The sequence below is a fragment of the Prunus avium genome, chromosome 1 (genome assembly GCF_965620075.1).
Source record: "Prunus avium chromosome 1, drPruAviu1.hap1.1, whole genome shotgun sequence".
Lineage (NCBI taxonomy): Eukaryota > Viridiplantae > Streptophyta > Magnoliopsida > Rosales > Rosaceae > Prunus > Prunus avium.
In genome coordinates this window covers 51,869,167-51,895,772 of record NC_142284.1, presented here as the reverse complement: position 1 = coordinate 51,895,772, position 26,606 = coordinate 51,869,167, and the positions used below count along the sequence as shown (strand labels likewise).

At 35.7% G+C, this 26,606-nt stretch overlaps 4 protein-coding genes and 1 pseudogene across 8 annotated transcripts; 1 reads left to right on the top strand and 4 right to left on the bottom strand.

Annotated features, from left to right (window-relative positions):
• Positions 1-282: 282 nt before the first annotated feature.
• LOC110761270 (carotenoid 9,10(9',10')-cleavage dioxygenase 1) lies at positions 283-4,126 on the bottom strand. The gene is made up of 13 exons (XM_021963712.2): positions 3,969-4,126; positions 3,711-3,854; positions 3,484-3,586; positions 3,003-3,265; positions 2,493-2,672; positions 2,299-2,377; positions 2,121-2,199; positions 1,986-2,048; positions 1,689-1,827; positions 1,240-1,579; positions 1,091-1,155; positions 765-929; positions 283-637 (listed from the first exon to the last, which is right to left on the bottom strand). The coding sequence occupies exons 1-13, from the start codon at positions 4,083-4,085 to the stop codon at positions 521-523; spliced, it is 1,854 nt and encodes a 617-aa protein (XP_021819404.1). The 5' UTR covers positions 4,086-4,126; the 3' UTR covers positions 283-520.
• A 2,415-nt stretch (positions 4,127-6,541) lies between these two features.
• Positions 6,542-10,598, bottom strand: LOC110747552 (carotenoid 9,10(9',10')-cleavage dioxygenase 1-like; annotated as a pseudogene). Its single transcript, XR_015833943.1, has 13 exons — positions 10,485-10,598; positions 10,260-10,403; positions 10,081-10,185; positions 9,006-9,268; positions 8,740-8,919; positions 8,567-8,645; positions 8,369-8,450; positions 8,219-8,281; positions 7,969-8,107; positions 7,546-7,870; positions 7,382-7,443; positions 7,136-7,288; positions 6,542-7,010 (listed from the first exon to the last, which is right to left on the bottom strand). The product of XR_015833943.1 is annotated as a carotenoid 9,10(9',10')-cleavage dioxygenase 1-like (transcript).
• A 907-nt stretch (positions 10,599-11,505) lies between these two features.
• LOC110761155 (Ribosomal protein S5 domain 2-like superfamily protein) lies at positions 11,506-14,677 on the bottom strand. The gene is made up of 8 exons (XM_021963560.2): positions 14,353-14,677; positions 13,984-14,097; positions 13,691-13,791; positions 13,042-13,062; positions 12,484-12,556; positions 12,338-12,405; positions 12,058-12,190; positions 11,506-11,855 (listed from the first exon to the last, which is right to left on the bottom strand). The coding sequence occupies exons 1-8, from the start codon at positions 14,456-14,458 to the stop codon at positions 11,740-11,742; spliced, it is 732 nt and encodes a 243-aa protein (XP_021819252.1). The 5' UTR covers positions 14,459-14,677; the 3' UTR covers positions 11,506-11,739.
• Positions 14,678-17,679: 3,002 nt separating this feature from the next.
• On the top strand, positions 17,680-22,655 carry LOC148297993 (putative glycosyltransferase At3g07620). 2 transcript variants are annotated; one of them, XM_088247599.1, is made up of 7 exons: positions 17,680-17,895; positions 18,879-18,964; positions 19,651-19,816; positions 20,009-20,595; positions 20,701-20,831; positions 21,155-21,503; positions 21,861-22,655. In XM_088247599.1, exons 3-7 carry the CDS (start codon positions 19,705-19,707, stop codon positions 22,524-22,526), a joined length of 1,845 nt encoding a protein of 614 aa, XP_088103725.1. In that variant the 5' UTR covers positions 17,680-17,895; positions 18,879-18,964; positions 19,651-19,704; the 3' UTR covers positions 22,527-22,655. The 2 variants fall into 2 exon arrangements, with proteins under 2 accessions (XP_088103725.1, XP_088103724.1); XM_088247598.1 differs by having other exon boundaries at positions 19,651-20,595.
• Positions 22,656-22,985: 330 nt separating this feature from the next.
• On the bottom strand, positions 22,986-25,123 carry LOC148297992 (exosome complex exonuclease RRP46 homolog). 3 transcript variants are annotated; one of them, XM_088254809.1, is made up of 5 exons: positions 24,790-25,122; positions 24,421-24,534; positions 24,128-24,228; positions 23,467-23,499; positions 22,992-23,242 (listed from the first exon to the last, which is right to left on the bottom strand). In XM_088254809.1, the coding sequence occupies exons 1-5, from the start codon at positions 24,893-24,895 to the stop codon at positions 23,222-23,224; spliced, it is 375 nt and encodes a 124-aa protein (XP_088110935.1). In that variant the 5' UTR covers positions 24,896-25,122; the 3' UTR covers positions 22,992-23,221. The 3 variants fall into 3 exon arrangements, with proteins under 3 accessions (XP_088110928.1, XP_088110935.1, XP_088110930.1); XM_088254802.1 differs by having other exon boundaries at positions 22,986-23,499; positions 24,790-25,123; XM_088254804.1 differs by lacking the exons at positions 22,992-23,242; positions 23,467-23,499 and adding an exon at positions 23,838-23,915 and having other exon boundaries at positions 24,790-25,123.
• Between the last annotated feature and the right edge of the window lie 1,483 nt (positions 25,124-26,606).

Genomic DNA, 26,606 nt, shown 5'->3' with positions numbered 1-26,606 from the left:
ATGTTTGAGAGACTGCTTCTATAAGAAGTACTTCTACTCATAAACGCTTTTGTTAGAAGCGCTTGCAAGCACCTAGAAGTGCTTCCTGAAAAAACACACGCTAGGTGCTTCTCTAGAAAGTACTTTTATATGACCTATAAGCACTTTTAGATTTTTTTGCCAAACGCAGTCAAAAGCATTTTTAATTGTCAAAAAGCGCTTTTATGCTTTTATCCAGAATAAATCCCAAACAAGCTCGGAGTATAATAATATGATTTGTTAAAAAAATAGGAGAGTATGTAATTGTGATAATTTTTTGTGTATTCTTCTTTTTGTAGGAGTCACATATATGTAGTACCTCATGCCTTGGAGTCCAAGTAACCTTGAAATCCAAGTAAGACAATTACTTCTAATTCTATTTACAGTAGGAAATCAGAAATAAAAAAGGAAAATGATTACAATCAAACAATACGGGAAACGTGAACTCACACCAACATGATTTCTCTAGCATTACATTTTATTTTTTTCATACATATAAATGCTAAGATTGACTAGGCATTGATACAAACGTTCCATGAAAACCATATGGCACCCGCTGTGGCAATGTGAGTTTCGCAATCGCTTCACTTCCAAACCTACTTGCATCAATAACATGAACCTGGCAGCAAGAAAGAATGAAAGTGTTTATAATTAATTAAGGTGAGCAAAACAAAATTAATGTCATTTTTTTCTTTTCTTTTTTATTCAATCCAATAAATTCTGGAGAGAATGGCATCAGAACTCACTTGGGTCACATCAGTTTCTTCATTGTGGACAAGAGTGACAATCCAACCATCATCTTCCTCCATGCCTTTACCTCCATGCCTAGCCACAAAAACGCTTCCATTACAGAAGTTGTTCTCTTCAAACTTGTGATATTCAACCTTTATCAACTCCTCACACTTTCCCTCCTGATAATATTATCAATTCACACATAATATAAATATGCAACACCAAAAGGCTTGGGTCTTTCAACCAAAAAAGAAAAGGAAAAGATACATCTGTTGGGTTGGTTTTCACCAAGAAAAACTTAAAGAAGAAACAAAGATTGAACGAAACATGAACTCATTACCGCAGATGTCGTAGCATACGATTCCTCCAAATATAATTTGGCTAGAGATCCAAATTTTCCCATGCCTAATACAAAGAAGATATCAAGTAATGTTGACAATAAGGTACATTATCTTAATTCATCAGAATCAAAGTTTAAATTTTCTTTACCACATGTAGAGCTTGCCATGGAGTCGACGACTTGGGTGTAGCCATACTTATGTTTTAAACCAGTTACTTGGTCATTTATAAAAGGGAATTCCATGGAAAATTCAGTTCCTGTTAAATTTTTCTCCTCAACTTTCCCAGATACCATGTTCAGTCTCCATTCATATACACGAGAAAACAAATATCCAGGCTCCGCAAAAATATCATCAGCAGAAGAGACGTCTTTGGTATGGTGTGCAAAATTGAAGCCCTTGGAGAACCACTCGAATTTGTTGTTAAAACCAACATCATCATCAGGACCTGGTATGAGGGATGTGAGAGCCCTACATCCCCTCACCACAACCTGTTCTCGTTTGTCATCAGACATTAAATATAAGGATTAATTAGAATAACAATATTAATTAGTAATTATAATTGAATTAAAGGTTGATCTGATGATGCTTAATTATTACCTCATCGCCCTCCTCAAAGCAATTGAGAATGTGGAATGTGCAACTGGTTTGTACCTCAAACCATTTGACAGACTCTGCATCACCATAACGGGGCATCACTCCGATCCTCGCAAACCCTTCCTTTTCATACTTCATTAATCTAGCCACACATGTACCACGAGCATTAGCTTAAGAGCTATAGCTACTTGACAACAATTCAAAGAAATATGTATATAAGGGGCTTGTAGTTCAAATAGTTAAGATTTTAAAAAAGCATTCGCTCATGCCCTCGAATTATTGCGGATAATATATACTTACTGGCCACCCATGGCTAGTCTCTGTATATCCACTGTAAGGGGGTGATCAATGATTACATTGTACCTGATGCCACCAAAACATCCCCATTAAAGAAATGATTACATTGTGGATAAGAATTACCATTTATATACTTACTTCTGTGTGACTCCTATATCATGGCTGAGGACACTTCTTTTGAATTTGAGATCAGCCTTATGCAGTTTTTTTCCATCAGCTGAAATAATAATAATATTATTATTATTATTATCATGATATTTATAAAATTCTCCAGCATAAATAACACAACGTAGTTATTTTAAATCGAACCGAGTACCAGAGATAACCCCCAGAACATAGTAAGGTTTTTTAGCATCCGTCCCCATTATGACTAGCTCTCCGGAACTTGGAGCTTTCTGCAAAATATCCAAAAGCATGACAAAACAAAAATTTATAATTATTGGAGGCAAAATATTATATAAGAAAAAATAGGAGAAATTAAATAAATACCAACAGAAATTAAAATAAAACCTTTGGGTGGCCAGTGAAAGGTCGATCCCAAGTACCATTGACATCCCAATCAGAAAGAGTCTCTAAAGTTGAGATGTCCACCTCTTGAGGCAAGTAATTCTCTGTAACAGAGTAGACTCTCCCTGAATGCTCAAAAACATTGGTGTTGCTAAAGTATTTATTCACTGCGCCAAATCTCAGCTGCCACATCATACAAGAAACAAAATTATATATATAATTGTTCTGTATAGCTGCATATGATATAATTTTTTTTATACGACCGATAATTTACCTAAATTAATCTAATTTATGAGAAGGGGGATTCAAACTTGAGTGCAAGGTCATGGCCAACTTGGCGTAACCCACGACTGTTGATATAATTAAATTATGGTTATAAACCATCGCTAATGCTTTCTTGCCAACTCCAGATTCACAATACAACATAGAAGTATGGCAAGAGGTACATTTTCCTTTAAACCGTGTTCTGGCCAAAATAAATAATTATAATAGATATATATATATGAGTAGTACCCCATTTAGAAGAAGTGCCGCTAAAACTGCTGAAGCATCTCCTTGTAAGACTGGTAAGAAACATGGTTTGTTATGAATGTGTTTCTCTAGCTTAAATGTTTCAGTCTCAACATATCTGTTCTTGTAGGAGATAATCCAACTTCCATGTTGGTCTTTTTTAAAGTATACTGCGTGAAGCATTCCTTCTCCGTCTACCCAACACTGGTGTGATTGTCCAAAAATGGAAACTGCTGATTTCAGACCTCCAAATAATGGATTGTTACCTGCAAGATTATTATTGAAAATAAAAGCCATTATTAACTAAGCCAAACTTAATTAATGTTGATCTTACTCAAAAATAAATACTGGGATGTGTTCCCCACTCTACACCTGGGTTCGAATCCCCCTTCCCATAATTAGAATAGAATATCGCTTCTATCAGAAAATATACATAATAACAAATTAATAATATTGGGACTAGGAAGTCACACATAATATATACCGTTTCTTATGTAAACACCCTCAGCAAAATCAGGGGGGATTTCTCCTTCAGTGCATTTGATCTCAACAAGGCTGCCAATCTCTTCAACTGGAGCAAAGTTTTTCTGTAAGCAGAGGATGCAATTAAGCTTATACATATATAACAAAAGATTTTAACTAGAACAAATTAAAGTATGCATATCTGGTAGAGCTAAGTTTGAGTAAGACATTGCTGAAACTGGAAAGTACCTGTGAAGGGAGCAATGGTTGATCCACAAATTTGAACATGGAGTTGACAAGTGCATCTAACATTTTCCCCGAAGTGTTTTTCATGGTTTCAGAGACATTATTCACCTTCTTGATTGGAAGTTGCTGCAATTCTCTGAATAGAGGCTATCATCAAAACATGTCAAATCAAGTTCAGAAAAGGTTACAAAGTGAAAGTGGGCAACTAATGACAAACAAATCATAGCTTCTGTGTGAAACAAAAATGGATGAATGAAATACCTTAGCAGCTGAGGAAAGTGAGGTTTTCAGGTGATTAAAACTCTCAGAGATGAAATGGGTCTGAAAAGATCCATTTACTTGCAAAGCACAAGAGGGGACTGCCATTAATTGTTGCATCTTGCATCAAATGCGCTAATCCTTCATTTGTGTATATATATATTGGCTCAAGATTAAACAATCCATTGTGGGGCCCTGTGCTAACCGACAACAAGTGCATTGGATACATAAATTGGATATTTGAGCGCGCATCATTATGTTTTGGCTTTCTCGGTGTGTTGTACAACTACGTTGTAATTGAGACAGAGAGTTGTCTCTCTTTGTTTTTCTTGTAGTTGAGTGTGTGAGCTTGGGTTTTTTAAGTGATAGACACGTGTATGCTCTATTTAGTTATAGTGAATTACTCCGTTGTCTTTAAACTAGATCTAAACTTATAAAATCGAATTAATATACATTTTGGTGTTCTTGTTGGCTGTTGTTTGCTCCGTTGTCTTTCACTCGCAGTTTTACAAATATTGGTTGAGCTTCCGCACTATATATGTACATGTACATAGTTAAATTTGTAGTAAGTTAATAACGCTTGTCTTGAAATAAAAGATGAATTTAAGACGGACAACTTTCAGTTGTAGATGCATTAGGCTTTGTGAGATTATCACAAGGGCAATTTGACGACCGACGCAAAAGGACAAAAACCAACTAGACTGCCTACGAAAAGGTATCACAATAAGTTGGTAGGCGTCAGTTTCTGATACAAAAAGTCTTTCCATTTTCGTCTGTATTCGGTTTGGGAATCGTTTACATGAAGAATATAGTACGAGAGAGAGACATCACTTATTATTGTAATCAACTTACCCACTAATAATAAATAAATAATGTTTGCAATGAGACCGAAATATAAAGAACTGATAGATTGGAATATTTATAATTCAATCTACATTGGATAAGATGCAAATTTATTAAATTTATTAATTTCGAACCGACGAACACCTCTAATTTAGAATACTAATCAAAAACCCTAGCTAAAAGAAAAACTCTCTCTCTCAAAAGCTCAGCCGCCGCCCCCTTTGGGGGTTGGTGGCCATCTTCTAACCCGTTCCGTTTCTTACCCCTCTCCTTTCCTCGCAACCCTCCCCTCTTTCGTCTCTCCCCCCCCCCCCCGTTTGGGGTTTTTTTCCTGTTCTCACGCACTTTCCTTTGCTTTGCTTTGCTTTCTTTTTTCGTTTTGGCCCAGATCTCCCCTTGCCCTCCTTACTACAGCTCGTGTGGCTGATCTTGGTGGGTTTGCGGTTTTCTGTTTGCTCCATCGGCGGTCTGCTCGGTGTTGGCTCTGATTTTGGTGCTCCTGTTTAGATCTACTCTGATCTTCTCGCCCCCGGGGGCTGCCCATCGGCCTGGTCGTTTTGGGTTCTCTCTGCTTTTCCTGGAGTTCAAGAGCTTGCTGTGCGGATCTTTTTCTTTGCAGTTTTCTTGTTGTTTTTAGTGCCTCTACTCGCTTGAGTATGTTGCTTGTTGCAGTCTCTGCTGGTTTTTTTACTTGTGAGAGTTTAAAGTTGTTTTGTTGTATTTGTAGTTTGAGTGCTTTGGCGTTTGGCCTTAGGCTGTTAGTGTCTCTTTGCCGGATTTTTTCCTGGCTCGCGGTGCTTTTTCCGCTTTCTCTCTGGCCTTCTGTGGCCATGACTGGAGTGTCCAATGTTTTCGGTGTCCCCCCTCTCTGGACTACTGTCCACATTTGTTCTCTCTGGCCCTCCGTGGCCATGTCTGGAGTGCCCAATGCTTCCGGTGTCCCCCCCATTTGGACAACTGTCCACACCTGTATTAACCCTTTTTGGGTATCTGTAACCGTTATGGTTCTTGTTCTGGTCTGTATGGCCTTTAGCCTTGTTCTGGTCTGGTTGGCGTTTTGCCTTCCGGTTTGTATGGCTTTTAGCCGTGTGCTTGATTTATGAATACAATATCGTTTACTCTCAAAAAAAAAAAAGAATACTAATGCTAACATTTTAAGCCACGAATGGACAAAAGGCTCATCCAAAAACTTGTTTGTGTTAAATGGTTCAAGAAAGAGTTCCAAGAGAAGTTGGAGAATGAGTGATTAGTTGGGAATTAAGCATAAAAAAGAATATAATTAAAAAAGAAAAGCTCTGATAGGAAACACTGGAAATTAATTAACCAACCTGAGATGGAAGCAATGGTTGGTCCCACAAACATTATACAGGAATCATATGCTGGCATTTGGATCATGACATGGAGATTTCTTAAGGAAGTCCTACTTGGATCTTAATGCTTGTCTTCAAACATAAGATCCATAGCTACCCTTTCATTTAGGAGACAGTGTTAAGGAAGTCATGCACACGTGTACGCCACATATGCATACCTTTAAAGGTTATATTGTCTGTATATACGTCGGCTGGGATGGTTGATTGGGTTTAATTTCGCTTCTAATTGGATGACCTACCTATAATCAACATTTTGCCTTGTTTCTTTCGAAAAAGAAAAGGGAAAAAATAAAAATAAAGAGAAGGATTTGAGACGCAAACCCCCACGTAGGAGTCCAATTGCTTCATATAGCCCCAATTTTTTCTACATTCTTTTTCGCTGATTAAATTACAAGCTATTTTTCATGACGAACGGAACTTCTACAATGAAAAAGCTTGGCTTTTAAAATTGAGGAGTTCCTCCTCACAACAAATATAGTTTTGACACTGTCAAATTTCTTGAACTTTGTTTTCTTTTGAAATTTTACAATGTCATCATCTCATTTATTGTGAGGAGGAGCTCCTCTTCAATTTTAAGGGGTCAAGTCATGCTCCTTCTACAATACACAACACAACCTCTATACATCCATCACAACATTTTTAACCACGAAATTAACCGCAGCTAAAATGCGAGTGTCAAAATTTCATGATGATGTGATTACTAGATTAATTAGGTAAATTATTGTGATGAGATTGGGATGAAAGCTCCATGAAATCCGTATGGAACTCTGCAGGGCAATGTGATTTTAGCAACAAGCTCATCGGAAAACTTCTTGGTGTTGATCACGTAAACCTGCAAGAAAAGGATCGATCAACTTATTAATATTATAAACGTGCGTCAATCTAAAGAACATAACAAATTAATTAACATCTCAAACTAAGACTTGTAACATTATATACATAGATCGACTTAATTACTTGAGATATGTTGGTATCTTCATTGTGAACAAAAGTGATGGCCCATCCATCATCTTCTTCAAGGCCTCCTTGTTTAGGGACAAAAGCAGCTCCACTGCAGAAGCTCTTCTCCTCGAGCATGTGGGTTTCCACCTTTAATTGGCTTTCATTTCTCTGGTAATTCATGCAAGGAAAAAATAAATATGTATACATTAAAATGCAGAAGAAAAATGATAAACAAAGAATGTTGATGGCCTATTTATTTACCAAAGAAACATCAGCTGGCTCTTCAAAATGTAGCTTGGCTAGACCACCATATTTGAGCATGCCTGAAATGCATATAGCCATAGATCATAACAATTAATGGTATGATATAAGAGTAATTAGTGAGTAATTCTATTCTTTTTTCGGGAAAGATTATCAATAATTACCCGAGGTAGAGCTTGCAATTGAGTCAACTACTTGGGTGTAGCCATATCTATTTTTAACACCGGAAAAAGCTCCATTGATCATGGGAAAATCCATGGAAAATTCTTTTCCAGTGAGATATCTCTCCCTGACTTTCCCAGTGTTCATGTTTAATCTCCATTCATAAGCATGAGAAAATAATTTTCCATCCTCTGCTGAAATATCATTATTGTTTTCTTTACTTGGATCTGCAGGCTTAAATCTTCTTGGCAACCACCCAAATTGATTCAAACTCATGTCAGGTCCTGGTATAACTGAGTCAAGAGCTTTGCAACCCCACACTACAACCTGCTCATCCCACACACAAACATCAAATTCCTTATATTGATTGATTCCACCAAGAAGATAGTAAAATTGCAAATAAAATTACCATTTTGTAAAGTTACCTCATCACCATCTTCAAAACTATTGATGATGTGAAATGTGCAATTGGGTTCAACTTTAAACCAGTGGATTGAATTTGCATCGCCGTGGCGTGGCATTACACCAATTCTTGCATATCCTTCCTCATTGTACTTTACTAATCTGCAGATCAGCATTACCACATCAAGCACAAATACATGTGTGTGTGTGTGTGTGTGTTTTTATGGGAATAATTAGCAGGATGTGTGTAATTAAGAAGGGTTAATCACTTACGGGCCTCCATTGACAAGTCTGTTTATGTCTAAAGTTAGAGGAAAATCCATGATCACATTGTACCTGCAAAACAAGAATGCATCCTTATATTAACTTGCTTGCTATTTGAGCCTTGATTTTTAGTTGACAAAATCTGACTACTAGCTTTACCTTTGTGTAACCCCTAGTTCATGGCAAAGGCTGCACCTATCGAGTTTGAGATCCACTTTATGAATTAATTCCTTTCCATCAGCTGAGAAAGGGAAAAACATGTGATGCATCAGAAGGCCAGGATGTCTTCTTTGTTATATCACAGCTGAAATCTCATACTAAATGCTGCATATGGTGTTCTTAAAATATGAATAATACCAGAAACCACTCCTATCTCCATGAAAGGTTTAACTGCGTCGATTCCCAGTATGACCAGCTCCCCTGTGCCTGGAGCTCTCTGAACCAGGAAAAAGAAAATAAGTAGTAATTAAGTGTGAAACAGAACTAAGATTAGTGTATAAATTAAAGTACAAAGGGCTAATTAATCATACCTTTGGATGGCTGGTAAAAGGTCGGTTCCAAGCTCCAGAGACATCCCAATTTCCTAAAGTTTCTAATGTGATGATGTCAATCTCTTGAGGTATGTGGTTTTCTGCAATGGAGTAGAACTTCCCCGAATGCTCGAAAACATTGGTGTTGCTCAAGTACTTGTTCACTTTGCCAAACCTCAGCTGGGTAGCATCGTAAATTGATAAGACCAAAATAAGCTACTGGTTTAGATATTCAACAAAAATAAACATATAATATATATGCTTACCAAATTGAGGAGATAAGCAGATAAAATAGCTGGCGAATCGCCTCCTATAGCTGGGAGAAAAGATGGCTTGTTTCTCTGTTTCTCTAGCTTGAAAGTTTCAGTTTTGACATGTCTGTTGTTGTACCGGACAGACCAGCTTCCATCACTGACGTCTTTACTAAAATACAAAGCATGAAGCATGCCTTCTCCTTCTATCCATATGTGGCTTGACCTTCCAAAGATGGATTTAGTAGATTTCAGTCCTCCAAATAGAGGGTTTGGTCCTGCATAATTAATTGCAGTAACATGGGGTGCAAATTAGTAACACTATCTTATCAACTGCATGCGCTTTCCAAAGTTTTGGACCATTTCTTGCACAAAAAGATAACATCATCCACACACAAAAATTGGAACAATTACCAACCAAGTTGTTTTTTAGTGGTGGAGTGATACAGGAGCATCTAGTATTATTTAGCAGATAAGATTCCTGTCTGATTTCATCAATCATATTGTTGAACTAGTAGGGTTCCCTCTTTTGGCAAAAATACAATTCTGACCACCATGTGGATTCATAATTGCTCAAATGAGTATAAGTCCAAATAAAAAAAATATTTAAAATAAATAAAAACCCATATGAGAAGTTTGACAACTGGTTGGATTATTTAGGATAATAACACCAATCCAAATTTTGTCTGCCAAGCAAGCTTTCTCTGTATTAAATTATTAATTTCTTATTGGCAAGCTCATGGATCTTGAGTCTTGAAAATTTGAAGCTGATGAAGATATGATATACGATACATAAGTCTTAAAATGTAAGCAAGCATAGAACCAGAAAAAATCTAAGCAAGCGTCAAATATTAAGTCGACGGCAGAATCTCCTTGCCTTAAAATATCCGCAACAAAACATAGTAAATGTTCGATATATTTGTCCTCGCAAATGAGTTTCTTGCATTAATTTTCTTGAAGAAGAAGAACAGAGAATGATTTGGATATATCTGTTGTCTGATTATGATCTTAAAATAAAATATTGCATGGATCTGAAAGCCTTAACTAATAATATATGAGAGCTAAAATTAATATTGTGTTAAGTACTGACCATTTCTTATGTAGACACCCTCTGGAAAATCATCTGGGATTTTCCCTCTGATGCTGCTGGTGATAACACTTCTCCTCCCAACTCGTCTACCGGGCCAAAGTTGCTCTGCAATGAAAAACACATAGCTATAGATGATTTGTAATAGGTGGGAGGGTGGTGGTGCCTGAAAATAGGCTTACCTGAGATGGAAGCAGGGATTGATCGACGAATTCAAACATCGAATCGACCAAGAAGTCCAACACTTTTGAAGAAGTGTTCTTGAAAGTTTTGGAGACATCTATCTGCATGGGAAGTACTTGTTCCACTTTTCTCATCAACAATGGCTGCAGTTGTAAATAACAAGCACATTAATCAAGTCATGTATAAGATGCATTTGAATGATTTCAAGTACTAAAGCTACTCACCATGAAAGCTGAAGAGGAGAGGGTGGTCTTGAAGTATTCAAGATTATCAGAGACAGAGGGCTTCTTCTGAAGAGCAAAGCACTTCAGTTGAATTGACATACATGAAGATGCCATCAGTTTGGTCTCATTAGCATCTCTCTCTCTCTCTCTCTCTCTCTCTCTCTCTCTCTCTGTGCGTCCTGTATTTCTCAGAACCAAGGCTCACAAAACTATATACAAATATACCACAAAGTGTCTTCAGTTTGGTCTCATTAGCAAACACATACAATACAAATATCTTTAGTTTGGCGTCAACACAAATGCTAGAAGCTCAAAATGATTTCACTAAACCCAACCACCTCACCTCCCCCAGCCAAAATAAAATTTGAGATAAATATTTCAAAAAAAATTATAAAAAAAAATATTTCCACAAGCAATTTGTGTGAGCTCTGTTTGAAAGATACGGCACTTTTATTCAGACCATTTTGTCAACGAATATAAATAATACAACTTGTGACATAAGGCTACGTACTTGCATCCATTATTTTACTACTGGAAGGTGTTAGAACCTAAGGGCTTAGCAGAAGCTACAAAACAACACCAGTCTTAATCAACAGCACACCAATCTTAATCAGCTTCCACGCATAATATTGTAAGGATTATTGGAGATTAAGCTCTATGTTAGCATTATATTAAGTAAAATATGTGAAAAGATGAAGATCCGATTGATGTCCAAGGCATCTTTCCTTGTCAAATGCTTCTGGATTAGTGGTTGAAAAGCTTGGAATATGCTGTACAAATAAAGCATATTTGGTGGGTTCATTTCTGTCTCAGACAATTATCCAGAAGTGGCAACACAAAGCCATGTAAATGCCGTACAAACTTACTTATCCAGCGGCCTTCTGTTCTGCTTTACTGCTTTTCACAAAGTAATTGCCGCTGTATGAGCTCTGTTTAACTTACTTATCCAGCGGCCTTTTGTTCAGAGTCAATTTTTTATAATCTTAACTCAAAACTAACGAGAACAAAAGGGGGAATATAATTTACCAACAATCGGGACTACATTGAAAATTACTGTATTACATTGTCTGGAGGTTCTTCTAATACAATTGTAGGAGATTATAACCAAAAATCTTGTCAACCAGGCTACTAAATTTAGTGGGGTTCTCATTTTATAAGATATTACAAGAAGTCTTCCATATAGGGTTTCCATGATCATCATGTATAGCTCTCAAATCTAGCTATAGAGGCTGGTTACTGTCAGTAACAAGTGAAATCACCCGGCTTTAGACGAATCGATTGGAAGCTGTGGTTGCAAGCTCTTCCTGAGAAAAGCAGACATCTTTGCAGTGGCAGCACGCCCTCGTTCTAAACAGTGAAGATAGTCGTCCACTAGAGTAATATAGACAAGACCCAAATTAGATCAAGTATCAGAACTGTTACAAACAAACCTATTGCATAAGGTCTCTCCAAAACAAACATTTACATGATCACACATTGCATAGCCTTAATGCCCAATATGCCTCCAAAGGATCAAACTAGGAAATGTCCAATATCAACGGATAGAAAAGGATAAATGAAGAGTGGGGAATACCTGACATTGCACCCTGGGTAACAGAGGTGATGATCCCATGCTCCATGGGTTCACCTCCAACCTGTAATTGTTCTTCTGGAAGGATTGAAAGAACTGAGTTTGGAAAGACCAAATATGCAAACGCCTTCATTTTCTGTCGTTACAAATTCAAACATCTTAAGGATGGAGATTTATGAATCGTCCAATAATGCAACTCGGTCTTGGCTTGGTTTTTTATTATAATTGAACTGCAATTGGATGTTTGTCAGCGTAAAATAAATTATAAGAAACAAAGTAAAACCTGCTCTTCCAGCTTGCTAGGGTCCAATATGACGTATCCACTCTCTGCGAGGCAACAACAAATGGCAACTGCAAACACCAGCATAATAAAGTCAACATTCATTCATCAAATGAAGAAAATAAGACTAAAACATAGGTCGCATTTACCAGCAAGATGCTTTAGAGGAATCCCGGCATCAACAAGGGCAGCACATGCGGCATTTATGGCACATGGCAGAAGCTATAGAAGTAGTTGTCAAGGTACTTCTACATATATCAACATGTAATAATATATTTTTTTTTATATGTGCCAAAATCGAGCAAAATCTTTATATTCTCAAGGTGATAATTCAACACAGAAAGAATACTGATTGCGTGTGCAGTTTGGAACTTTACTTAACAAATATGCCATGTGAATCTAAAGGAAATGAATGTAATCCATGGGGCATCTTAAAAACCCTTATGCCAGAGGAATTGAGAATCCTGAGCTTTGAAATAAAACACTAGCCCAGTTTTGTCAGTTAACTTTTTTAAACGCCAGAGGCTGTCTTAATGTCATCTATATAGGATCACAGACAGACAAGTTTTTTTTTCGGTGAACAAACAAACACAATCAAAGAATAAACTTGCAATACGGAAGTTCAATGAATGTCAGAACGGAGCTTCAATAAACCTATTAAAACTGCTAAAATTCCAATGTGTAAAATGCATAACCTTGAAGGATACAGCACCATCATCATTGACAACCTGCCGCAGAAACATAAGGTTCTTTAGGTAAGGATGATTACTTGGCCAAAGTTGTAAACTAGTTTATTTATTTATAAAGGAAGAAAACTGAAGAAAGCATTTGGCGACTTAGTTACCAAGTATATAAAAAAGTAAATTTACATACATTAAGATATACAAGACATGGGAGCTTATATTACTAGATGGACATAACTTTAAACAAAATCAGCATTTAGAAAACGGATTCAACACAAACTATACTCATCTTGCCTACCAGGTAACATACATTCAATTACCTAATTTCCATCCTTCATCACTTTCCAAATCACAGTGCGTAATATTCATGAAATTTTACCTACCTATGTAGCAAAGGCATTTCCATGCACAGGCTTAAAAAGCCGAAATAAAGTTAACACTTCTTGGCAACTTTGACCTACCTATATAACATATTCACAATTTACATATCACCGTTAGCCCTCTAAAACTCATAAACTTCAAAAACGAACATATCCTTAAAGTGATCCTATACTACATGTATGTATCGTAAAAGGCATCAAGGCTACATGTAATGCATTACAGTCATTTTAAGCGGCCTACACAATGCCTAAACTCAGACATAAAGTTTTTCAAATAAGTAAAACCACCTCACCTGAATAATAACTGAGGTTGTGGTATTTGGATTGAGAGTCAGTATGCAGATGCTTTGCAATGTCCTCTTTAGTATCATCTCATATTCCCTTTCCAGTTTTCCTATATCAAGCAGACATCTGTTTCAATTTAGACGGAACTAGCAGAATTCGTGTCACTCTACAAACAGAGCATACAGTCTCTGAACCATATGGCGTCAAACAATCCGCTTAGCTTTTGTTCTTAGAATTGACATAAAACATTGAGAGAGCGAGAGAGGAAGAAGCAAGCATAAATATATTTGCAAAAACCCACCACTCTGGCCTGTTTTTGGCTTCCAAATAATCTCAATGCAAGCTTTTTCAGGGTTTTCATTCTTCTTTGTTCCCGCTTTAGGTCCATAAACCGCAACGAGAACTTTGGTATCTCCTATAAAAACGAACAAAACAAATCTAAACATAAATAACTATATATAACGATACCCACATGAGAAAATGTGATTACTTAACGCAAAATGAAAATGAAAACGGAGGTATAGCAATTACAATTCAAACCCAATTACACATTTGAACAAATACAGAAATGCAGTGTCAATATAATCCAAAAGAACACCAACCCATCGAAGAAAAACTAAAATACAGAGCACAATGCCCAGAGTGATACAAGGGGTAATGAAGTAGAAACCTTGACACCAGCTGGCGGAGCCATGAGCACGGTTGAGGACGTTGCGAGAACAAGCCAATGGCCTCAACTGGTTCGGTGTACGACCATCGAGTCTATCTATCTCCATTGTCTTCCACTGTTAAAATCACAAAATTGATTCTTTCGATAGACGAAACAGCTCCAAAACTGCTAGCTATGTGAAAATTGGTAGCCGAAGAAGAAGAAGGGGAAGGGCAAAAACTGGACTTTTCGGTTAATTTGGGTTTGGGGTTAGGGTTTTTTCGTTGTTGTCAATTTTGGGGTTAGGGGTTTAGGTGAGGGTTTACTTCTTTTCTTTTTTAATATTTTTAACTTGCTCCGCTTTTTTTCTTTAAAGGGAAAAAAAAACTTTCTTCTCTTTAGTTATCCATGTCCATCTATCAAAATATATGTATATAATATTTTGGCTTTTTATCACAAAACGTCCCTCACGTTTGCAAAACTATCAGATTGCATCCTTTAAGTTTTTTTGTATCACTTATGGTCCTTAACGTTAATATAGATGCTCTTAAATAGTCCCTCTGTCAAAAAAATTGTTAAATTCAGGGATATAATCGTCAAATCAATCCAAAATTATAAAATATATATTATTTCCTTCCTCATGTCTTTTTCTTTCTTTTTGTTTTTTTTATCTCTTTCTTCTTCTGCTGTCTCCAATTCTCTCATTTTCTTCATCTGGCCGATTCTTCTTCCTCTTTTATATTTCTCTTTTTCTTCCTCTGTTTTTCTGTTTTTCTGTTTTTCTTCTTCTTCTTTCTCTCTTTCGTTTCTTCTTCTTCTTTCTCTCTGCCAGATTCCTTATCTCTAAGATTTGAGACAAGCCCTCCGCACAAGCTCCTGAGCTCATCACTTGACCAAAACCCACCCCTTAGTTTGTGACAACTTATCTTCAGAACCAGAATACCACTTAGTTCCTTTTTTCCTTCTCTTATAATCCCCCTCTTCCTCAACACCACCCCCACCAACTATTAACCTGAGAAGAAGAAGCTAAGGAAAAAAATGGAACTGTGGAAGGCTTGAAACTACTATCACGCACCACCAGCTCAAGTATACAGAGACAGAGAGAGAGAGAGAGAGAGAGAGAGAGAGAGAGAGAGAGTATTCCAGTGTCTCAGCAAAAGGAAGGTGCTGATAAGAAGAAGAAAAGAAAGAGAGTAATAAGAAGAAGAAAAACAGAAAAACAGAGGAAGAAAAAGAGAAATATAAAAGAGGAAGAAGAATCGGGGTAGAGGAAGAAAAAGAAAAAGAATTGGAGACAGAAGAAGAAGAGAGAGAGATAAAAAACAAAAAGAGAAAAAAAGACAGGAGAAAGGAAATAATATATATTTTTTATAATTTTGGACTGATTTGACGATTATATCCCTAGATTTAACAGTATTTTTAACAGAGGGACTATTTAAGAGTACCTATATTAACGTTAGGGACCATAAGTGATACAAAAAAACTTTAAGGATGCAATCTGATAGTTTCACAAACGTGAGGGACGTTTTGTGATAAAAAGCCTAATATTTTTCCTCTTACTCGGGGAAGAAAAATAATTGTTGAATAGAATATTCGTTACTTGTTAAAATGTATCATTAAAAAAAAAAATCTTAAATTCCAAAAATTAAATTTTGGGCTTTTCACAAATAGAAATTTCCTTACTAAGTGCCCATTTGGCATTGCTTATTTGGGGTGATAAATGATTTTTAAATTTTTTTGAAAAACTCAACCTGATTGGTAAATTATGAGTCTATGAGAAAATCATTTATTGTTGAAAATTGTTGTAAGAGAAAGTTATAAGAGAAAACAGCTAATGAGGTGTTTTCATTTTTTGATTATGCAGTAATCAATTTTGAAGAAGCGCTGAGTTTAATGATTATGCAGGAATCATTTTTTTTTTAATTATGAAGTCATCAGTACCAACAACACTTTTAACAAAAAGTTTACCAAACACCAAATGCTTTCTCTCATCGCTAATTTCTCTCACATCGATTATTTTCATGCACAGTAATGCCAAACTGACCATAAGTTTATGCTAGTTAAAATACTTTATTTAAACTTAAATATGAGAAAGAATTACTTTTCTCTTTTATGATATGTTCACCTATTTTCAGTGTTGAAGATAAAAGCGGTAGTCTAAACTATTAGAGAGGTTTCTCACACACACGCGACCAATATGATATGGGATTTCGAACCTGAGACTACTGGTATGCAAGTCAAGGTTTTTTTCATTAGGCTTTTAGCTTTGGGCTGGATTTGTTATTCTTTTGAACATTAGGCCCTTTAGCGTCCAAAAAACAAAAAAGTTGAAATCCTTCTTCTGCAATTTACTTTTTTTATACTTGACTTGAGCATAAAGGAAGGAATTTGCTTCACTTTTTCTATGAACAATCTAATTGAATTATTTGTCCCCAAAAAATATATTGAATTAAACATTTTTTTGGGTCAACTCTATTGAATTAAACTATTTCTGATTAAAAGTGGACCTGAAACGCTCCAGTTGCATGGATGATGACATGCGTACGTTACACGTGGCATGATAAGGCCGTAAAATGTGAGGTCTCTGTAAACGTTGCGGTGATGGCATCAAGAATCACATGCCCCAAATGAAGGAAAAGGAAGTGATTAATGGCCCAGAAAGGACAAAGAGGATAATCGAACGCTCAATCAGAGGCCCACGGCACCCTGGTCCCACCGCATTATTTGGGGACCAAATCAAATTATCTTTAATTACATCAATCACCCCACACCCAAAACACAAGCCAAGAAAATAATAAAAGAATGTTTTGAGTCTACCCCCATTTATGGAGCGTGTAACTCACTTTCTTTTTATAGAGTTCTAACTCACCCTTTCTTAAATCACATATGAATACAAGTTCACTATGAATTTATATAAGGAAACTATTTAATATTTTTAATTATAATAATTTTCAATTGGCAACGAGGAAAATTCTTAGATTTTTTTGTCTTTGTGCCCATCTAAGCTATGAATCTATAATATTTGAGTTTTCAATTGGAAATGAGGATTTTCAAGCCTAACACGTAGACAACATATATTAGGTGATGTGGAGTATGTATAGCCATTGAATTTTCACACGTGGGCAAACCCGCTCTGATACCATAAAAGAAGTTGATGTTCCACATGACAATTGGGGAGTAGCCCAACTTCTTATAAGCTCTTGAAAGGTTTTCTAACTTTCCAATATGGGACATTTTTACCTTCATATTCTCTTCATATATTAAAAGATATTTTAAATTCGAAACTTCATTTTTCATTACTAAAAAATATATACGTACTGGAAAAACGCAAGGAACCATTCGATCAGACAAAAAAGTCGTCACCAACTGCTAAAAACTCGCGTGGACTAAACGATTCTCTCATTTTATGTTATTATGTAGTTGGACCAAAACCCATTTTTCAGACAAGGATTAGAGTTGGCAAATTTGTGAAGACGAGTCATGAAGCTTCCCACTTCTCCTCGGTAAGGCCAAAACCACTATAACGGCGGAAGACCGTAGAAGCTCTGCACCTCTCATACCAAGGTACTTTTGCTTAAACCCAACAAGGTACTCTGTTTCCTTTTCCTGTCCTTGAAGAGAAAATAACTGTTTGGTTGCTGAGAAAGTGTGGGAGAATGAAAGGAAAAATGAACAAGGTTTGGAATATAGTGTTAGAACCGAGACTTTCAAACCAAACCCAGTTTGTAGAATTCAGGATAAATTTGGAATCTTTCTTCCTTTCTTCTTCTCATTTCCACTCTCTCTCTCTCTGTGCTGTGTATTCTAATTAAGAAGCTGTTTTGTTTTATAATGTTGAAGATTTGGTTTTGAATGTTTTCTTGTTTTACTATTTATTAATGGGATTGTTTCCGCATGCCAAGATATTTGATTGAAAGTGAACCTTTTTAACTTGGTAGTATAAGAGTTCTTTGTGTATCCAATTCTAACTTTTAATGACTTTTAATGAGTTTAAAAGTCTGAAGGTATTCAATTGTGACTTTTAAATAGTCTTTAAAAGTTTAGTTGTATTCAATTGGGAGTTTTAAAGAGCATTTAAAAGTTTTGAGGTATCCAAAATGTTAATGACTTTTAAAGACTTTGTTAAATAAATGACTTTTCAATACTTTTAAAGCTAATTCTTACTACCAAAAGTCTTGGTAATTTACACCAGACTTTATAATTTGTATTATGGTTTATTCAACGTCATAATGAATCATGGCTAAGCTCACTAAAAACAATGAATCATGGCTAACTTGAACAATGTCGTTGCTCCATTGCCGCCATTTCCTTTCTTTAACTTGAACAATGTCGTTACTTTACTGCTCAGATAGTCATTCTAATTTTGAAATTGCTGTCAAAATTTCATTCTCAGTTTGATACGAAAATTTTGCAATTTGGGCTGTAATTGGATAGTTGAATTTTGTCTTTTCCTTTGCGTTTCTTGTTTGAAATTTCTAAAGATAGAGACTTCTTAGTTCTAAATTGAGTTGAATTTTGTTAATGCTCTGCTGTTTTTTGCAACACAGGGAGCGCAAGCAGTTGGAATGGGAAGGGAATCAAAAAGCATGCCTGCTGCTGCGGAGTTATACAAGAAAGCAAACGATATTTTAGGGTAGCATTCATACAGTTATTTCATTATTATTATTTTTTAAACTGAATCATGGCTAGCTGAACACCAATTATTTCCTTGTGGTACATTTTCTAATGCACTTTGTCATTTTATAATTGTACTTTGTCATTTTTATTATTTTCTAATGTTAAGGATAACTATTCTTTGCTTTTACGTAATTGTATCCAATTGTTTTTTTTTTCTTCTAGTTTTTTGTTCCATGTATGCCGACTAGTTAATTCAACACATTAAAAGATAAATGCTATTCGTAAAATAAATATAAAAATAAGTATTTAAAAGTCTATAAAACTCTATGACAAAAGTATATGAAAGTTTGTCACTTTAACTTTATAAAGTATGTAAAAGTCATTAAGAATCTGTCAACTCTTGGAAAGTCACTTACTTAAAAAAAGTCTTTAAAAGTTAGAATTGGATACACCCCCTTAGTGGGAAGCTGGAAATGTTAGCCGCCTGTAATAGATATTTATTCTCTTGAATTTAATTTAATTCACTTGGAAAATTAAGAAATGCAGGGGATTGATGTTTGATAGTTGATAAGCAGGTTAGAGCCAATTTGTTTCAACAGCTTTCACAGCTGTTGATTATGTATATTGATGTAATTGTTCAACAATTAGTTGCATGTATTTGTTCTTAAATTATAAACTTGTGTGATTGTGGAAAATGTACAGGGTGGATTATGGTGATTGAAAATTGGCCAACAATCACTAGAGTAGTTTATCAAAATGGGTCAGGATCTCTTATCTATATGTCAAGCAGAAACCAGGAGATTGCTGTGGATTGCGGGAATGCTGTGTGCTGTGATCTTAGTTGTCCAGCATCTTGAACTTCCATATGGTAATCTTTTATCATCTATACTCTCTTCTACAAAGGTTCCTTTAGTGGGGAAAAGTAGCTTCCAAGCTGGATATTCACCATCTAATTCTGAGATTGTCGGTAACTTGTCACTTTCTAATGATTTGAACAACACTGGCACATATGCAATTCATGAGATAGCTAGCAATACTAAGAGCTCTGATTCTGCATTAGAAGGAAATGAAGGCTCAAACGGAACTTTAGAAATCGATGAAGATGAAGATGATGGTAAGGATGCGTCATCTGGAAATTTGGTAAAGCAAAATAGAACTATCATTGTGGAAAATGTAAAACCCTTGGAGACTGATTTTGCTCAGGAGGGGGGTAGAGAACCTGAAGTGAGCTCTGTTGAAAAGAAAAATACTACAGATAATACTTATTTAGAAGGCAGGATTGGGAATGAAAATAATACTGTAGATGTTGTAAATTCTACTGCTGGTTTACCAGTCAATTCACCTGCACCCCCAATGATGAATTCGTCACCGAGCACAGCTCCTGCAATTTTTGAAACAAACGTTGGGGCTCCCATTATATCTGTTGACTCAAATGTGACTTCAGTGGAGAGAGATCGAACAACCCCTTCTGAGAAAACTGAAAATTCTGAGCTATTGCATAGTAACCTCAACCAAACAGAACATAATTCTTCAATGACCAGAGTCCCTGAAGTGAAAATAGAGCCAGAGGTTACAATCTTGGATGTATATTCAATATCTGACATGAACAATCTTTTGCTCCAGAGTCGTGCCTTGTACCATTCAGTGGTATGTTTGAAGTTTAGATTCATGTTATTTTGAATGTGATTAAGTTCTTTAAATCTTCAACTCCTTATTCTAATTTTTTACCTTCATTTTTTTGTGTGTGGTTAGATACCACAATGGTCTTCACCTGTTGACCAAGAGCTGCAATATGTAGCATCGCAGATTGAAAATGCACCCATAATAAAGAGTGATCCAACTCTTTATGCTCCACTTTATCGGAATCTATCCGTGTTTAAAAGGTAAGTCAATGAAATCCTTATATGTTTGAATTTCTTATAGTACAGTCGTTTTATGAAAGTTATTGTGAACAAGACACTGTCTTGTGCGTGCAAAAATGATCTTACTGAAAAGCATACAAACGATATTATGAGCTGGTAAGTCTATGGATAGGATCAAATGACAACGTTGGACAGTTGGAGTATACATTATCTTGCAATGTTGGTTATTTCTTTCTCATTTAAAAATCATCCTATTTCTTTCAAAGAATTTCATAAGCTGCAAGTTGTAACTACACACACAATCAACTACTACTGCTGAAGTGAAACTATCATCTAATTTGCAGAAGCTATGAATTAATGGAGGACACTCTTAAAGTATACGTTTACAGGGAAGGAGAAAGACCTATATTGCACTCGCCATTTCTCAAAGGGATATATGCTTCTGAGGGATGGTTCATGAAGCAGCTGGAAGCTGATAAGAAATTTGTTACTAAAAACCCTCAGAAAGCCCACCTGTATTACTTACCCTTTAGTTCTCGAATGTTAAAGGGAAGGTTATATGTGCCCAATTCACACAGTCGTAAGAATCTTATACAGTATTTGAAGGACTACGTCGACATGATTGCAGTGAAACATCCTTTCTGGAATAGAACTGGAGGAGCAGATCATTTTCTTGTTGCTTGCCATGATTGGGTAAGCTTTTCATACTCCCTATCTAGTTTGGTTTACCAGTTACTTGTAGGAATTCAATTTCTAATGAAGCACAAATTAAGTTTCGATTTGTTTGACATATCGTTTGAAATGAGTTGGTTTGGTTCATCATAGAATCTGAAATGATGAGTATACATGTTGCCTTGAGATGGTTATTTCCATTTGTTTGCTTTCTTTTTAACTGCCAATTGCTATGATTCTGCCAATTATTGTTATATTATTTCTCCCTTTGGTTGATGACCAGTGACTTTGCTGTAGAGGATGGATGACATTCAAATCTACACGTCATTTGGACTAAAATTTTATTAATACTTTTCTAATAAAAATCTACTTCCTCAGGCCCCATCTGAAACAAAGAAATATATGGCTACGTGCATTAGGGCCCTCTGCAATTCTGATATCAAAGAAGGTTTTGTATTTGGCAAGGATGTGTCTCTTCCTGAAACATACGTCAAGAATGATAAGAATCCTCTCAGAGATCTTGGAGGCAATCGTCCTTCCAAGAGATCAATACTTGCTTTCTTTGCTGGGAGCATGCATGGTTATGTTCGGCCAATTTTGTTGCAGCATTGGGAAGATAAAGATCCCAACATGAAGATCTTCGGCAAGTTGCCGGAAGCGAATGGCAACGAGAACTATGTTCGTTATATGCAAAGCAGCAAGTACTGCATTTGCGCAAAAGGTTATGAAGTGAACAGTCCGCGAGTTGTGGAGGCCATTTTCTATGAGTGTGTTCCGGTGATCATATCAGACAATTTTGTGCCTCCATTTTTGGAAGTTCTGAATTGGGAGTCCTTTGCTGTTTTTGTGTTGGAGAAAGATATTCCGAACTTGAAGAATATACTGCTTTCAATCCCAAAGAAGAAATATCTACAGATGCAAATGAGGGTGAAAAGGGTGCAAAAGCATTTTCTGTGGCATGCTAAGCCCGAGAAGTATGATATTTTTCATATGATTCTCCACTCTATTTGGTACAATAGATTCCATCAATTAAAACCCATTTGACATAGAAATATCTAGTCTTGTAAATTGTATATTTTTGTTTTTTGTTTTTAAATTTATTAAATTTATTTTTATGTTGGAATAAAAGAACCCTCTTGGGAGAAAATGAAATAAATTAATTAATTAAATGAAGTAGCAGGTCACATTTGAAATTTCAGAACATTTTGTTTCATGAATTGTTGAGAAATTTTCTTCTATATATAAACGCATAGAGTATATGTAGTAGGTTATGTCAGTTCGTCATGTTAATGAGCCTACTTTCTTGCTTTCTTGCTTTTTCTGAATTGTTGAAAAAGACTATTGCTTATATATATATATATATAAATAAAAAAAGGCAGTGAATTTATTTTTCCTATTTCAAATCATTACAAAGTTTATTTGTATCACCATTATATTTAAGCAATTTATTTAGTGGAATTAATTAGAATCTCATTAAAATTGATTTATTTGGACAAACCTAAATCAACCGTTAAAGTTACAGAGTATTAATTAAATCCTAGCTATTGTTCCAACATGTGGTCCGACCATCGTTAACGTTAAAGTCAGTGAAAGACTGAACCTCTGAAAGTCAAGGTTAAAAATAACGAAAGAAGAAAACCCCCATGCTAAGAACCTCCAGCTTTCTATCACAACCGTCCGATCATGGGAATCTTCACTCAATCTACACCGAGATCAATTCGACGTCCACAGAGAATAGTTTACGATAAAGACGTCCACACCTTATCCAAGGTTCAAACACTTTTTGTCAGTAAACTTTTTTAAACGCCAGAGGCTGTCTTAATGTCATCTATATAGGATCACAGACAGACAAGTTTTTTTTTTCGGTGAACAAACAAACACAATCAAAGAATAAACTTGCAATACGGAAGTTCAATGAATGTCAGAACGGAGCTTCAATAAACCTATTAAAACTGCTAAAATTCCAATGTGTAAAATGCATAACCTTGAAGGATACAGCACCATCATCATTGACAACCTGCCGCAGAAACATAAGGTTCTTTAGGTAAGGATGATTACTTGGCCAAAGTTGTAAACTAGTTTATTTATTTATAAAGGAAGAAAACTGAAGAAAGCATTTGGCGACTTAGTTACCAAGTATATAAAAAAGTAAATTTACATACATTAAGATATACAAGACATGGGAGCTTATATTACTAGATGGACATAACTTTAAACAAAATCAGCATTTAGAAAACGGATTCAACACAAACTATACTCATCTTGCCTACCAGGTAACATACATTCAATTACCTAATTTCCATCCTTCATCACTTTCCAAATCACAGTGCTTAATATTCATGAAATTTTACCTACCTATGTAGCAAAGGCATTTCCATGCACAGGCTTAAAAAGCCGAAATAAAGTTAACACTTCTTGGCAACTTTGACCTACCTATATAACATATTCACAATTTACATATCACCGTTAGCCCTCTAAAACTCATAAACTTCAAAAACGAACATATCCTTAAAGTGATCCTATACTACATGTATGTATCGTAAAAGGCATCAAGGCTACATGTAATGCATTACAGTCATTTTAAGCGGCCTACACAATGCCTAAACTCAGACATAAAGTTTTTCAAATAAGTAAAACCACCTCACCTGAATAATAACTGAGGTTGTGGTATTTGGATTGAGAGTCAGTATGCAGATGCTTTGCAATGTCCTCTTTAGTATCATCTCATATTCCCTTTCCAGTTTTCCTATATCAAGCAGACATCTGTTTCAATTTAGACGGAACTAGCAGAATTCGTGTCACTCTACAAACAGAGCATACAGTCTCTGAACCATATGGCGTCAAACAATCCGCTTAGCTTTTGTTCTTAGAATTGACATAAAACATTGAGAGAGCGAGAGAGGAAGAAGCAAGCATAAATATATTTGCAAAAACCCACCACTCTGGCCTGTTTTTGGCTTCCAAATAATCTCAATGCAAGCTTTTTCAGGGTTTTCATTCTTCTTTGTTCCCGCTTTAGGTCCATAAACCGCAACGAGAACTTTGGTATCTCCTATAAAAACGAACAAAACAAATCTAAACATAAATAACTATATATAACGATACCCACATGAGAAAATGTGATTACTTAACGCAAAATGAAAATGAAAACGGAGGTATAGCAATTACAATTCAAACCCAATTACACATTTGAACAAATACAGAAATGCAGTGTCAATATAATCCAAAAGAACACCAACCCATCGAAGAAAAACTAAAATACAGAGCACAATGCCCAGAGTGATACAAGGGGTAATGAAGTAGAAACCTTGACACCAGCTGGCGGAGCCATGAGCACGGTTGAGGACGTTGCGAGAACAAGCCAATGGCCTCAACTGGTTCGGTGTACGACCATCGAGTCTATCTATCTCCATTGTCTTCCACTGTTAAAATCACAAAATTGATTCTTTCGATAGACGAAACAGCTCCAAAACTGCTAGCTATGTGAAAATTGGTAGCCGAAGAAGAAGAAGGGGAAGGGCAAAAACTGGACTTTTCGGTTAATTTGGGTTTGGGGTTAGGGTTTTTTCGTTGTTGTCAATTTTGGGGTTAGGGGTTTAGGTGAGGGTTTACTTCTTTTCTTTTTTAATATTTTTAACTTGCTCCGCTTTTTTTCTTTAAAGGGAAAAAAAAAACTTTCTTCTCTTTAGTTATCCATGTCCATCTATCAAAATATATGTATATAATATTTTTCCTCTTAGGCCAGTTTGGCATTGCTTTTCTGTGAAAATAATCGCTGTCAAATTTACTGTGAGAGAAATCAGCTGTGAGAGAACATTGTTTGGCATTTGGTAAACTTTTTGTTAGAAGTGTTGTTGGTATGGATTCCCGTATAATCAAAAAATAATTGTTGCATAATCATTAAATCCAGCGCCTCTTTGAAACTGATTCCTGTATAATCAGAAAATGAAAGCACCTTATTAGCTGCTTTCCCAAATAGCTTTCTCTCACAGCAATTTTTAACAATAAGTGATTTTCTCATAGTTTACCAAAAGGATTGGGCTTTCTAAATTTTTTTTAAAATCACTTATTATCCCAAATAAGCAATACCAAACGGGCACTAAGTTAAAATGTATCAATAAAAAAATTGTTGAATAGAATATTCGTTACTTGTTAAAATGTATCATTAAAAAAAAATTCTTAAATTCCAAAAATTAAATTTTGGGCTTTTCACAAATAGAAATTACCTTACTAAGTGCCCATTTGGCATTGCTTATTTGGGGTGATAAATGATTTTTAAATTTTTTTGAGAAACTCAACCTGATTGGTAAATTATGAGTCTATGAGAAAATCATTTATTGTTGAAAATTGTTGTAAGAGAAAGTTATAAGAGAGAACAGCTAATGAGGTGTTTTCATTTTTTGATTATGCAGTAATCAATTTTGAAGAAGCGCTGAGTTTAATGATTATGCAGGAATCAATTTTGAAGAAGCGCTGAGTTTAATGATTATGCATGAATCATTTTTTTTTTTTTAATTATGAAGTCATCAGTACCAACAACACTTTTAACAAAAAGTTTACCAAACGCCAAATGCTTTCTCTCATCACTAATTTCTCTCACATCGATTATTTTCATGCACAGTAATGCCAAACTGACCATAAGTTTATGCTAGTTAAAATACTTTATTTAAACTTAAATATGAGAAAGAATTACTTTTCTCTTTTATGATATGTTCACCTATTTTCAGCGTTGAAGATAAAGCGGTAGTCTAAACTATAAGAGAGGTTTCTCACACACACACGACTAATATGATATGGGATTTCAAACTTGAGACTACTAGTATGCAAGTCAAGGTTTTTTTCATTAGGCTTTTAGCTTTGGGCTGGATTTGTTATTCTTTTGGACATTAGGCCCTTTAGCGTCAAAAAAACAAAAAGGTTGAAATCCTTATGCAATTTACTTTTTTAATACTTTTTTTTTTTTTATGAAAACAGGGGGGTGAAAACCCCAAAAGACAAAAACTACAGAACAGAAATCAAGCGGGCTGTAGAAGCCCCTGCGGCGTCATCAAGCAACAGAGGACCCAGCCAAACAGGACTGTCGTCAAAAAACCAGAAACCAAGATCCATATTGTGACTCCAAGC

Bases quoted from the DNA above. Each gene is read 5' to 3' on its own strand.
- LOC110761155 (XM_021963560.2), bottom strand. From the start codon at position 14,458: ATGGAGATAGATAGACTCGATGGTCGTACACCGAACCAGTTGAGGCCA. The intron at 13,063-13,690 runs GTGAGGTGGTTT...TTTCTGCGGCAG, and splicing joins CAACCTCAGTTATTATTCAG to GTTGTCAATGATGATGGTGC. The intron at 11,856-12,057 runs GTATTCCCCACT...ATATTACTCTAG, and splicing joins TACCCAGGGTGCAATGTCAG to TGGACGACTATCTTCACTGT.
- LOC148297992 (XM_088254802.1), bottom strand. From the start codon at position 24,895: ATGGAGATAGATAGACTCGATGGTCGTACACCGAACCAGTTGAGGCCA. The intron at 24,535-24,789 runs GTTTCTACTTCA...TCGTTTTTATAG, and splicing joins CTCCGCCAGCTGGTGTCAAG to GAGATACCAAAGTTCTCGTT. The intron at 23,500-24,127 runs GTGAGGTGGTTT...TTTCTGCGGCAG, and splicing joins CAACCTCAGTTATTATTCAG to GTTGTCAATGATGATGGTGC.
- LOC148297993 (XM_088247598.1), top strand. From the start codon at position 19,705: ATGGGTCAGGATCTCTTATCTATATGTCAAGCAGAAACCAGGAGATTG. The intron at 20,596-20,700 runs GTATGTTTGAAG...GTGTGTGGTTAG, and splicing joins GTGCCTTGTACCATTCAGTG to ATACCACAATGGTCTTCACC. The intron at 20,832-21,154 runs GTAAGTCAATGA...TCTAATTTGCAG, and splicing joins AATCTATCCGTGTTTAAAAG to AAGCTATGAATTAATGGAGG.
- LOC110761270 (XM_021963712.2), bottom strand. From the start codon at position 4,085: ATGCAACAATTAATGGCAGTCCCCTCTTGTGCTTTGCAAGTAAATGGA. The intron at 3,855-3,968 runs GTATTTCATTCA...TTTTGATGATAG, and splicing joins CACTTTCCTCAGCTGCTAAG to CCTCTATTCAGAGAATTGCA. The intron at 1,580-1,688 runs GTAATAATTAAG...AAACGAGAACAG, and splicing joins GCTTTGAGGAGGGCGATGAG to GTTGTGGTGAGGGGATGTAG.